Source organism: Falco peregrinus, chromosome 3 (genome assembly GCF_023634155.1).
Source record: "Falco peregrinus isolate bFalPer1 chromosome 3, bFalPer1.pri, whole genome shotgun sequence".
In the NCBI taxonomy this organism is placed as follows: domain Eukaryota; kingdom Metazoa; phylum Chordata; class Aves; order Falconiformes; family Falconidae; genus Falco; species Falco peregrinus.
In genome coordinates this window covers 66,768,503-66,782,568 of record NC_073723.1, presented here as the reverse complement: position 1 = coordinate 66,782,568, position 14,066 = coordinate 66,768,503, and the positions used below count along the sequence as shown (strand labels likewise).

General features: G+C 36.1%; 1 protein-coding gene across 1 annotated transcript in view; it reads right to left on the bottom strand.

Moving 5' to 3' along the window:
- DOK6 (docking protein 6) overlaps positions 1–14,066 on the bottom strand; it is a 253,197-nt gene that overhangs the window by 140,139 nt on the left and 98,992 nt on the right. The window contains exon 2 of the mRNA XM_055800751.1: positions 12,392–12,499. Within this exon, the coding sequence (XP_055656726.1) occupies positions 12,392–12,499 (108 nt within the window). The remainder of the gene's footprint in view (positions 1–12,391; positions 12,500–14,066) is intronic.

The following is a 14,066-nucleotide window of genomic DNA, read 5'->3' as shown; positions in this document are numbered from 1 at the left end:
GTGAGTCTAAGAAAGGGATGCTAACAGATCTGTAAGGCTATTTGGACCTTTATGGGTTCGGGCAAACTCATATGGGATTAGGCATTCAAAGTATTTAAGATGAAACACATTTTCCTGACTTCAGCAGATTCCGCACAAGAACAGCACATGAAAATCAACAATAGGACCAGGGGATGCAAGAGACTGAAAAACAAGACGAAGTAAAAATGTATTAAGGGGCAGAAGAAAAAGAAAACCTATTTCATGAAAGAACAGCAAAACCTAAACCACAAGATTACAAGAGGCACATAATAAGAGAGAAGAGAAATCCCAAGATCAGAAAGGTGAAAGAACAGATCAGATAAAGTAAAAACAATTCACAAAGAAAACAGAAAGAGTTTTCCCCACCCCTGCATGTGGATTTATCCTTGGAAGATGAGTTGCTATACTAACAACATCTTCCAGGAATTTTGCCAAGGAGTGGCATATCAATCTCCACATTATGCCTCTGGGGCAGGTCTCCAGCTGCTATTTCAGACGAATAAATGTTTAAGAAACTGTTACCAAGTAAATGTTCATTCCTGTAAGCACTAAATGGAAACAACACCTTTAACAGCAGTAAGAATATTATCTGTTAACTGAAAAAGTAGATAATAAAAAAAAATTTAAAAAAAAGACTGAAATAATATATATATTAAAACCAAATCAGGCTAAGTATAAGCCAGTGATTTCAGGGCAAGAAAGTGAAGTCTGATGGAAGGAACTATGCATAGGTCTGATAGCAGAAGGATAATGAATAATTTCCTCTTGCCCTCCAGATAAAAGTGAGATTTTATAAAAAAAGAAAGTTTATAAATTTTTCAGATTTTTTTTGAGAATGTAGGTGACATTATGACTAACTGAGTACCCAGATTTGTGCTGTAACCTAACTGACCACTTACCATATAAGCAGATACAAACTCTACTTTGTCGCAATGAAATCTAAAAAAATTAAGGATGGAAACCAAACTTAGTCGAGTAGCTTCTGTTATGCCACTTTAAATACTATATTGTTTCACAGTGTTTGTAAATCAAACCTACCAGGGCAGAATAAGCATATTAAGTCATACCAGCTACCTTTAATAGGCAAAGAAGTAGGGGTTTTGCCAAGCTAAATTACTTTACTTTCTCTCAAACTGCACAGCTGTAGTACTGCCAGAACTGCTGCCTAATGCATAAAATCAGTCAACCTACTAGGATTATTCTAGTTTTGGCTGGTAGCCTCCATGTTTTAAAGCAACACTTTAAATCTGATCAGTTCATGTCTATGTGGACCTCTTCCCTTAACCAACATTTTAATTGAATTTTTTAAATGCATAGTGATAAAGAAACACCTTCACACTTTAGAGTATTATTATAGACAGTCATTTGTGATATCAAAATCCCAGTTCTCCCCAATCCCATTTCCTTACTCTTATAAAGAACTTTATAAATATATTTTCCAATCTGACCTTTTATTTTAATGTGCAAACTGAATTCCAGTCTTCTGTGTTAGTATAGCATTAAAAAAGGAAAAAAAACCCCAGCCTTCTGTAAAAGTGAGTGTTGACAAAATTTAAAATAACTAATGCCTTAATACTAGAAGAACACTCTAATTTGAAACCCAGGTTCATACCTAAAAAATAACATCACACTAGAAAGACGGCAGAGAGGGAAGATGATTCACAACTGAAATAAAATAGGTTTCCCCATTATCCAAATTTTAGCTACAATTAAAAAAAAAAGATATTTTAAATACCAAACTTCCTGCTAGAGTTACTAGGTAGGCAAACAGTAGTAGCACTGTGCTTATGCCTGAGAAATAAAATGGGCATTTCATTACTGTAGTTTTATTATCCAGGTAGAGTAATAAGACAATACTTCACAATGAACATGTAAATGAATTAGATCATTATATGAGTTTTAATAGCCTTATGAGGCTACTAAAATATACTGGACAGTTAGAAACTGTTTCAATTTTTAAGAGTTTTCACTTTTAACATTCTCAAAGTACATGACTATGCCCAGATCTCTTCTAGTTACAGCCCAAAGGTATTGGTTAATTAAAAATAATATGTTAACGGTCTTTGAGTAAAAAGAAAAGGAGAAATGTACTTTTTCAAAACCTCCTCTAAATTTTCCTCGTCGTTTACTTAAATTGGCTGACCTGTAATAATTCCCGAACTCATCTTTTTAGATAGCTTAATTAAATATTAACACAGATTACATTTGAAAACACATTACAAGCAAAGACATGCTTAGAAAATATACCTTTGTTGGACCCAGTGAGTGGTAGTTATATAATTCTTCCTGCTAAACTGCTAGGTATAACCCTCACTATGATATCTCCCACCGCACTGACAAACTGGGTCAAGAGCATTAGAGGATCCAAGTAATTGTAGGTTTTCAATGGACATTTTGGCTGTATCTATACTATACATTGTGGCAGTGACTGAGTCCAAGATGTAACTCTCCTTCCTGTCCCTTTCAAACTGTGAAAGCCTTCAGCTTGGGCCGTAGCACCCTTTAGTCAGATCTTGAAACTATGGGGAAGCCTTGGGTCAAAATTAGGTGAGAAAGGTTGGTTTACTTCCATTGTAGCACTCATGGGGGAAAAAATAATTCACAGTTGAGAGAAACCTCATGATGCAGGTTTTAAGGAACTCTCAGATGCTGGGTATCTGCTGAACTATCAAGAGCTATATTCAGAAAAAAAGGAATGACATTAGCCAGGAAAGAAGTGACAGAATTATCTTTGCTCTCCCTGTTCCTGGCTCTTCTCACTTGATGCCAAAGGTGAGAAAGCCACACACTCAGGACTCAGATGGTGGCTCTGTCCCATAGCTGGCTGTCGACATCCGCAAGGGGTACAGGCCCATGCATGTACATATACAAGCACAATCGCAGAGATACCCGCTAGCCTAGTTTTGTTTGGTTTTTAGAAAGGATTAAAACAATAAATAAAAACCCACCATAAAAATAGTATGATTTAGAAAAACTTTTTCTCCACTGACTTTTAAAGGGTGTAAATATGCCTCAGTGCCTTTAAAATAATCCCCATCCCAATCCAACAATGCCAAAACTGGCATTTTGATGCTGTTCCTAAACATAAATGTATATATTAAAGTCATTTCAGATATTCTGAAGGAAGTATTAATAACACCAGAATACCTGTGAGATTCTTGCTGCTCATCAGAAAGATGCATCAACAAGATGAAAAAACTACCAGACAGAGAAAGAAAATACATGAGTTTAAATTAACCTAAACTCAGCACATGCCTGTACGTGTGTGCGTATGCGTACACTCAAAGTGGTCCAGAATTCTTCAGAGGGGGGGAGGGGAAAAAGCAAAAGAGAGAAAAATGCAACAGAGAGAACCTGAAGGAAAAAAAAAAAAGAATAAAAAAAGTTACAAGAGTGCAGTAATTTGAAAAATAAGAAAAAGACGGATTCTGAACAGAAATGTATCCCTTCTTTTAGGACTGTTTAAAAAGAGATAGTTTTAATTTCTTAACATACTTTTTGAAATGTTTTTACTTTATTTGGTTTAAAATTAACTGAAATTTGTTAGCTGATAATTTGAAAATTCTTTTAGCTTAATTATCATTGGGGATAAATTAATTTTGAATATCTATTATGACAATTACATACAGCTACATTTCCAACTCTTAATGCATTTTTAATAACCTTCATCAGCCAGTGATTTGAATTTCAAATTTCCTGCTATGAAGAAGTAAAAATTAGATAGCTTTATGCCAATTTTCATAATAAATTGCTCTTTATTTATGCTGCAAAGCCCCTCTTGCTATAAGCAAATCAAAACCTTAAATGAAGCTTAGTACTCCTAAGACTTATTACATTTCATCTGCCTTTATTAACAGAAAGTAAATTACAGTGACAAACCTGTCTGCCCTCTCTCATACACCAGAACCTGATGTTTGTACCTGCTTGCTTCCTTTTATAGCTATTGCACAAGGGATCATGCCTCTTCCCATTTCCATATCAAAATGGTAAACATTCCCCGATAACACTGACACATAATTCAGAGAGGCTTCAAGGGAAAATGCTGTCATTAAGAAAAAAAAAAATGCTCACATAACATTTCTTTACTAGTGTTATAAAAAGCAGGCTAGATAATTAGGTTTTTACTTTCATCATGAACTCTTATTATTTATGTAGTATACCTACTTTCTACACTTGAATAGCAAAAATAGACACACACAATATTGGAAAAATTTTAGTGCAGAGTCAAGTGCTGAAGACTAGGAAAGTACGACTTAAATACTACTTTACTAGTTTTATAGGTCTAGTCCACCATTTTTCTGTTGTTTGTAGGGCAATGGGCCCCACTAGGTCTGATCTATGGCATTCCTACTCTGTATGTTATGACAAATAAATACCTTTAACTGTATTGGCACCTCTTCTATACATATTATACACATTGTCTTAATTATAAGATAGTATTTGATTTTTCATAATTATTTTTCACCTCAGTCAGAATAAATGACAAATACTATTCTGTTTAAATAGAGGCTTTATAAATTCTGTTTGACTCCCATAACTTCATACTGTTTTTCTGACTTAATGGAATAAAGATCACACCTTGGTTTCTCTCAGGGTTCTTCTATAATAATCATCACAGAAGTATATTTCACACAGATAGTTTCACAAATATTAATTTCCTTTCACACCTTCCTCACTTCTCAGACATGTTGGTTATATTGACAAGGAAGGAGCAAAGACATTTTTAGTGAAAATAAATGAAAGTAAAAAATATGTCCTTTAAACTTTTGATCTGGATTTGAGATATCCAGGATTCAGCTTTTCAACAATGCTTGCATTAAAAAGGGGAGCTTAGTGCAAATCTCCACAGCACAACCCAGCTGTATTATATCATAGCTCAACCATTTCTTCGTAATGTCCCCCCAAGGACCAGTGGAGACCTCCTTCAGAGACCTTATCTCCAGTCTCTCTTCTTGTAAGTACCTATCAACCAGCTTCATCTGGGTACATGGTATTGAAACCCTCACTTCCAAACACAGGGTCTTCTCATTTTAGAACTTGCCACTCCTGGGAAATGTCTGAGAAGTGCACATCTCCCAGCTGCTGAAATAAATGAGGTACTGTTATTAAAGAGCAATTTGTTTTGGTGCAAAAATCTGAACAATCCCTCTTGCTTTCTCTTAATGTGCATCTGTCCTGCTGCACTGGTTCTTTTTGCCCCAGATATAACTGAGCTGGAGACAAACTATGTCCATACTCTTTGCTTCTTCGTGCACCTCCCTCTCATTGCCAGACTTTTTTTTCTGCACTAGTCTCCTTGGCTTTGTGCAAAGTCAGTTAAAACAGATTTATTAACCTTTAGTAATACACACCTTCTTCCCCATTTCCCCATCCCATTCTTCCCTTTAGCATTTCTTACACCAATTCTTTGAACAGCCAGTTTTCCATCTGCCAGAAGCTCTCAGTGTTTCTCCCAGATATCTAATAGAGAAGGTGCTCTCATAGAGTGCAAGAGCATTTATTCCTTTATTTTTCTCCCACAGTCTAAACATTTAGTCTATTTCTTCTTTAAGTTTTAATTACACAATTTTCTTTTCCATGTTACCTAGGTGCCAGAGGACATAAATACAGAGAATGGCTTCATGATCTCATCTCAAACATCTGACCCCATATTAGTCTTCACAAATGACAAGTAGCTATTAAAGTGAATGTCAGACTTTGGCCCCAAAAGAATTGGAGGGAACATATTTCATTACTCAAGAGAGAAAATTATCTGAATTTCCATCGTACTTGAAGCTTTACAGATGACATGAGACATTTTAGCTGTCGGAGTCAGAAGTGTTTCTAACGAATATGCACAAACTACAGGTTTGCAAAGGCTTTGAACTTTGCCAAAACATGGCTACAGTTTCATGGCAAAGACAGAATATGCATAACTGACACATGGACTATGCTGTTCTCTACTGTAAAGCAGTAACACTACAGCAGTTCAAAGGAAAGCTCTCTTGAGACTGTTTTAAGAGAGACTAGGAAGATTAAGCATATTTTTTCCATCACTAGAACTAACCGAAATATACTCAGGAGAGGGCAAGACCAGGCTGACAGAATACATGAAGCACAAGGACACATCAAGAGCTTGTAGCAACTTTAATGGCACATACTTCATAGTTCACAGAAAAGTCTAGGTTGGAAAGGACTGCTGGAGATCATCTAGTCCAACCTGAAAGCAGGGCCTTTGATTAGGTTACACAGTGCCCTGCCAAGCTAGGTCTTAAGAATTTCCAGCAAGAAAATACTGACCTGTCTGATCAGCTTGCTCTGATGTTCAGTAGTTCCCATGGCTGGTTTTTTTTCCTCCTTATATCCAGCTAATTTGCCCTGAAGCAACCTCTGCCCATTGCCTCTTGTCCTGTCCCTGACCATCCTTGAGAAGACAGCACCTCTGTTTGTCACTTCAGCCACCTCATCAGAACTGGAAGACTGATTAGATCCCCCAGGCCTTTTCTCTTCACTAATGCAAGCCCAGTTCCTTGAGCTTCTCCTTGTGTGTCAGGTTCTCCAAACTCCAGTTTCCTGACTGGCTTTTGCTGGACCCTCTCCAATTTTTCCATGTCTCTCTTAAATAGAGTAGTGAGGGGACCGGTATCCTAGGTATGGCTTAGTAAGCACTCAGTAGGGAGGAGCCTTCATAGTTCAGAGACCTCAGTCTGATGTCCATTCTCCTGCTGAGGCAGCCCAGGACACGGTTTGCCTTCATTGTTGCCAGGGCACATGGCTGGCTCAGGCTCAGCTCACTGCCAAGCAGGACCCTTGGAGCCTTTTCAGCAGAGCTGCCCTCCAGCTGCTCAGTCCCCAACCTCTTCTTCTGTTTTGGTTATTAGGTGTTCATGTTTATCTTTATAGAAGTTGTGGAGCCTCCATCCCTGAAGATATTCAAAACCCAACTAGACATGGACATGAGCAATGTGATCTGACTGATGTTGCTTCAAGCAGGAGACTGAACTGGATGGACTCCAGGGGGCCCTTTCAACCTGAATTGTTCTATGCAGCAATGACATTTTGGGAGTTTTATATTATATTTTTTTTTCTCCTTTTTTCCCCCCCCTCTTGCTGAAATGTTTGAATATTCCTCTCTTATCCAATAATAATTTTTAAAGTAAAAGTTCGGTCTTCAAGTTTAACACTTAATATAATGGAAATACAGGCTTGTATTTAAACAGCTGATTTTTAAGAATGGAGGTGTCCTTTTTGCTGCAAAATTGTGCACTCACTGAAGTACTACTATGAATTTACTGTAATAAGTGTACATGAACTTTCATATAGGAACCACCACTAACATGTCTGGGAGTTGCTTTTTAACCAGTAGAGACTAAGAGATTATCTTTATTTTTCCCACCACTTATTCCATCCTTGATACTAAAGTTTCAGCCACTGCTGCCACTGCTGAGGAATTCAAAGCCACCCACTGACATCACTTCTTTATTTACCCTGTAAATTAACACTTCTAATTAATACTCTGTGCCTTCAAGCTTTAGAAAAAGGAGTAGAGTCCTACACAGGAAGAGACTCATAGGGTCATTTAAGCATTCTAGGTCCATACTTGTAAGAGCTCAAAGTTCTGTGAGCAAGCTCAGCTTGTAGATTTCTTCCCTACTTTGTTAAGGAAAGAAGATGTTATTGCCTTAATACGATCTCTGTTGAAAGAAATTTTATTTTATTAGTTTGCATGCTGCCCTTTGATGTGCTCAGACTCTATTAACAGCTTTATTAGCAGCACAGCTTCAATTATTCCTGCAATTTGCTTTTTGGTGCATAGAATGCTTACTTTTAACAATTACTTTGTTCAAATACTTCTATATTTTAAGAGGGATCTGATAATTACTGCAAATCTTATTGTTTGGTGTACAGAACTGAGTAATTTTACTAACAGTTATTCATTTAAATAGCGTTCATTTTAATCTCATCAGCTGAGTAATAGCTGCCCATGAAAACAATGTTCTTTGTAACCTTCCCATGCCAACTGGATGATTTTGCTAGGAGACAAAGTATTACTTGAAAGTGCTGTAAACAAATATTTGAAGAGAATTGCATGTCAAAATTGGGAAAAATAAGGATATAGTTTTCAGGAAAATTTGGTTATCTCTGCTTTTGAAGGCTCAGCAAAATAAGGGTGTAAAAACTACACAAAGTGCATTTGGGCATGTCTTTCAATAACTGTTAAATTATTGATTCTTTGCAGATAAAATTTTGCTAAATATTATTCAAAACTACCATTATGACACACGGACACACACATTCACTGGGCTCCTAAGAGAATACTATATTGAGATCACTATTTTGAAATACTCTGAAAGAAGTTCTGGGCAGTAAAATATGACCACAGTTCTAAAGAACAAGGATAAGGGGAGAAGAGGGAAATGGTCTAAAATTTGGGATTCTTTTCAAAGTAAAAATCTTGCATCTGTGAATTTGATTGGATCTTCACAAGGTATTCATATTTAGCTTTTGTCTAATATGAATTCTTGAATGAATTTAACCAAAAAAATAAAGCCTTAGCAAGGAAATTTAGATAACAAAACCCCCTAACAAACAGTGAAAGCAGAATGGTCAACACAGCAGAACCAGACAGGTTTGAATTTGAGATATTGAAAAACAAAAGCTATAAACATTTTATTTTTTTTTAAAAGGCAAGTAAGTGGAATTCAAATAATATTCAAATTTGGTTGCAAATCAGGTATTACATTTTATCACAAAAAAGGCAAGAACTGAGGCCTAACAATAACATTTTGATAGATGTTCAACCAACTTTCTTGTGAGAACGGTTTTGCATCTGAGAAGTAATGCAATATCATGAGCAATAACAGCAGCATCCCAGATTATAGATGCCCATATGGAGACTTGCATAAATTCTGATTTGTAGTGAACATGAGCCACACAAGAGGCAGAAGTACTCCACAATAAAGCAGGACTCTTGGACTAAACTGGAATAAACTGCAGGCTAGTTCACATCTCTTTAGCAATAAGAATCTGTATTTATACAACCTGGCAGTGGCCAGAGAACACTAAGGAAAAAAAACCAATAACCGAGAGGTGACTAAGCAAGTAGAAACAATCAAAGAGAAGTTCTTATAAGGATTATGATAATGCTACCATAAGGAAATACTTTTATTTTTTATTTTAGAGTTGTAATTACATTTGAGAATAGTATGAGCTAGCACATAGATGACTGTTGCAAAATTTAGTGTTTTTCAAAATTATCAGGAATTGACTTATCCTGAAATATTTTGAAGTGAATAACCACTTCATCGTTTAAGGCCATCTCAATTAAAAACTAGCAACTGTGCTGTAGAAAAGGAAATATCTTATTGTTCCTGTATACTGAGTTTTTAAACACAAAAAGATCCTGTCCCATCCTTCCTGTTACAAAACAGGACTATGCGCGCAGCACAGAAACTCTAGGTGTGTGCCTGTGTGCACATGAGCACAGGAGATCTTATGGCCAAGAACTGTTCAAGAAACTGTTGCAGCTGATATAAGAACTTGCCATAAATCTGGGATTACGTCACATAAATCACCATTTTCTGAAACTAGTGTTTAGCATTCCACAAGTTTCTTCAGGGCAATCAAGCAACGAAAAAAAAAAAAAAGGTGTAATGTATCTCCCCTTGTGTGGCCCTGGCCACAAATTTAATTTAGTAGATTATAGTTAAAAGGCTACTACTATTCTTTTCCTTGATTATTATTTATTTTTGTGGACACATATTATATAACATGCTTAAGACCATCTGTTTCATATATATTTTTGACTTTCAGAAAGCATTGCTAAAATGTTGTGCTATTTATTTTATTGTGCACTTGCAGTTTTAGACAAAGCACATCAAAATCAAACATTATAACAGGAAAAAAAAATCTTTAAATCTTATCCTACTTTAATCTTGCTAACTTAAAACTCAAAACCTTAAGAGACAGCTGTTGTTGACACAATCTTAACAGAACAGTCTTTCATATTGGAGGGATTAAATCAGTAAGTCTTGAGCCAGACATCACCTATTTATTTATTTGAAGGCTAAGCATGCCAGCATTGACAGATCCAAACTTCTCTTGCTCCAAGACAGCTATATCTTATCAGGGACAGACCCATCTCACAACAGCTTCACTTCACGAGAAGGTTATTTACCTTAGAGTAAGAGAAGCATGCATTAATGGAACTGGAGATTTTACAAGGAATGTGAAAATCCACATCTTCTGGTTCCCATGTTGGAGTTTATGGACTACTATTAGTAATTTAGCTATGTTATCCTTCTCTTTGGGATCTTGAATGAGTACGTTCTTTATATTTTGCTACTGACCATTCTGTGTAACTGAGGTTGAGGTATCTGATCAGGTTTACGATATGAGACATCTCTGCAGAATCCTCCCTCGCATACCCACATCGGAGCATACCAGTTTCCTCTACCGTAGACCTCAATGCAAATGTGCTCATTTCTACCCTCTTTCTTGCATGTGTCCCTTATACTCTGGGGTCTTTGGCAAGCTTTTTGATGCTGAGGGCTCAGAGTCTGTATTTATAACTGGTCTTAACTCTTCTAGTTAGTTGCTCATCAAGCTTGACTTTGCTCTTTCTAATTCTGCTTTAACAATTAATTGGCCAACTGTGTAACGCTTTCTAGTTTATCTGGATACACTTCAGGTTTTGAAGCTTGATCTCTCATTTCTAGTAACCTTCATGATGCTACTTAGCCATGTTGGCTTCCTGTAATGCTCCCGGCAAGTCTCTCCTAGTGGGTAACAAATACTACTACTGCCTGAGCAGTACGTCTTCGAAGCCTAAAAGAATTTCACTTTTTACACACACCTTTTACCTTCTTTTACAGAAATGAGAAAGCTTGTTATTTATGCTGTCTTTTAAGTTGCCAGAACTGTGGTGTCTGGTTTTGGCCTTTTCTGAATAGTGTAGGAACAGCTACCAAGAATGTACCCAGCCCAGGGACAGGTGCAGAGCTATTGCCACTTTATGCCCTCTTCGGAGGGAGCACTGGGAGCAAACACAGCAGTTCTGCACAACCTACAATGAATGTTCAAGTGAAAACAGTACAGCTAAGCTGTATCTTACCTGTCCTTATCTTGACCCATGAGCCTTTTAATATATTTTCTCTCCCCTGTCCAGCTGACGAGGGGAGGGACAGAGTGGCTTTGGTGTACAGACAGGGTCAACCCACCACAGCTATCAGCCCAAACCATCCAATTAATTCTTTTAAAGACCTATCATTAGGTTACATTTGGAAAATCAATCTGTTTTGAAACTTATGTCTAACAGAAGAATCAGTTTTGCTTAAGGTGGATCTCCTACACATTGGAGCAAACATTGTCATTGCGCTACATCAGTGGAAGTGCCAATAGTCTAGTACACATCAGTCCTAAACTTCGATACCAATGTAAGATCAGAAGCTGTATTTTTGGCAGTATGAAATTACCTGGGCTCTTTTTCCGAGAAAATATTAACAGGATAATTGCATGCTATTTATTACATATACATTTTTTCTTTCAAAGATACTAAGAGGTTACTGGAACTTAAAGGCTAATTTGTAATTTTATGGTGAAGGCAGGTCTAATGCTTTTTAAGAGACCAAGACTTACATCCACACTCTTTCACTGTTTGCCATGTGACCTTGGTTAAGTCATCTTTGTGTTTCAACTTGCTAGTTTTAATGTAGTATCTAACATTGATATGACATAAAGCTAAAGGTGACTTGATAGAAGACAACAGCACAAGCAGAGAGCCCTGCCCTACTTCAGGATTAGCTAACCTGAAGACTATTGATTGACCTGGGGAGCCGATAATAGTAACTTACAAGACAGAAAGCAAAAAACATACTTGAATATCTTGTTTTCCATCACAGAAGTGATAGTGACAGAGTAAGCAGGGAGAATATCATTAAGTGAATCCTGAATTTTTACCCTTATAAATCCTTGATGCTGACAGAGCTTGAATATCTTGAAGAGTTCTGGGAAAAATGTTACATATTCAGCCAGTTTCACCATTACAACTGAGGCATTTAGCATTTTCAGAATCTGGTCGATACTTAGTTAAATAACTAATGGTTAAACATTTGATTAAGCAGCCAATTTTACACATTTCCAAACCACTAATGTTTAAAGAAAAAACATCACTCTGTCACTTCACACACACTGGAGGTTTTGTGCTCATCTAGAAAAAACAGTGTAATATCTCACCTGCATGCTAGGATTTATAGACACTTTACTGTGCTTTTAGTGTCAAGATCAGATTTTCTTCCCAATACTCACTGCATTGTTTGCAAACTAGACATATCAAACCCACACTCTTCCCAAGTCAGGCAATGCTTCAGATCATGAGAAAGGTATGCCTTACCTTGTGAAAGTTTCTGAAATATGCTGCCTTCTCATCTGGAAATTTTTCTAGCCTCCTGGGTCCTTTACTGGAAGCCTTCTTGAAAACCAACCAACAACGCCTGAAAATCTGCAAACAAAATAAATTGATTACATTATCTTTTCTTTACAAGTGGACAGTATTGCAAATGTATCCAGTTACATAGTTGACTCTGGTAGAAATTTTAAAATGGCAACACTTTATTTTAAAAGACTGAAAAATTCAGATTACATCAATTATTTCTACACAAGTAATGCCAATTCATCAATTTATATATACTGATTGTCAGTCCTTTGAAGACTTTTTTTGTTTCAATTACTTTTATACATGCTAAATTTGATGATTCATGGTATGTACGTAAATCCATGAACTTTGAATATGAAAAGAATTATAAAGTTTTCATCAAAGAAAGTACTTTCAATAATCCATGCATTTCTAGCATTCATATTTATATTCCATTTCTAGGAGAGTATTGATAATACTCAGAAACATTCATTGCAGGTTTTAACAGAACACAGTAATCAGCAGTTAATATAAGCTTGTATGCACAGAAAAGAAACCACAAGGTTGAAATAAACACCAATGTGACCACTACTGGACAACAACATCTAGTTCTCTCACTGAGTTCAATAACAAACTTTCATAAAAAAAACCTATGCAGATTATTAAAGTTTGGGAACATGTAATGAAAACAAAAATCCTCCAGAAAGTGCAAACCAAACAATATTATCCTCATCTTTAAATGAGAAACACACTAAATTTTGTTTAAAATGCATTTTTAAGCAACAAGGGTGCTTTATTAGACTATATACTAAGCACTCTGATGGTATTGTCTTAACCAGAAGTTTAAAATCAGGATTCAATTCTCAAATAAGAACACATTTGCAGTTCAAAGAGAAGCAGATTATGGATAATCCTCTAGACTATATTATGCAAGTAAGGGATTAGATATTAATCTAGTTTTATAATCTATGAAAACAGTTTACTTGTTCTCCTCTTCAGTGCTTGCAAAGCTCTATGAACAATACCATACAGAATTTTATGCTATTATTTGAAAGGTATATTGAAAAACAAAAAAACCCCCAATACTAGTTCATGGTTCCATTGGCTGTATGTGGAGAAGAGACTTATTTTTTCAGAAATTATATAAAATTTAAGGACACAAGAAGTATGGTACTGTTTAACTTGGATCACACACATCTCCCATTAAAAAAAAAAAAAAAAAAATCAAGGAAATATGAGCAGGGAGAGCTAAAATAAGGAATTTTCCCCTCAATGTGATGCTGTCTAAACAAAGTGTAAGCAGCAAATATAGTAGCGTTAAAATAATTAAGCTTAATTAACCACATTCTGATATAATAATACTGGCACTATCCCATTGTGATTATCTCAGATGGATGTTATCAAAGTTAGTGCTTTCTTTTCAAACTTTACAATTGGACTAAGGTGTCAATATGTTCAGTTATGAAGACTGTATACTTCTTAGCAAACATACAAGTTTTAGGCTTTTTCTACTATGGTTGTAAAGTTGCAACTGTACAACCGTACTTCCTATTGCAGAAATTACTTCACCTAACCTGAGGGAAAGAAAATATCATATTTCCTGAAAAAAACAGCATTACACTGTGGGACATCATAAACCCTCTTTATTAGACAG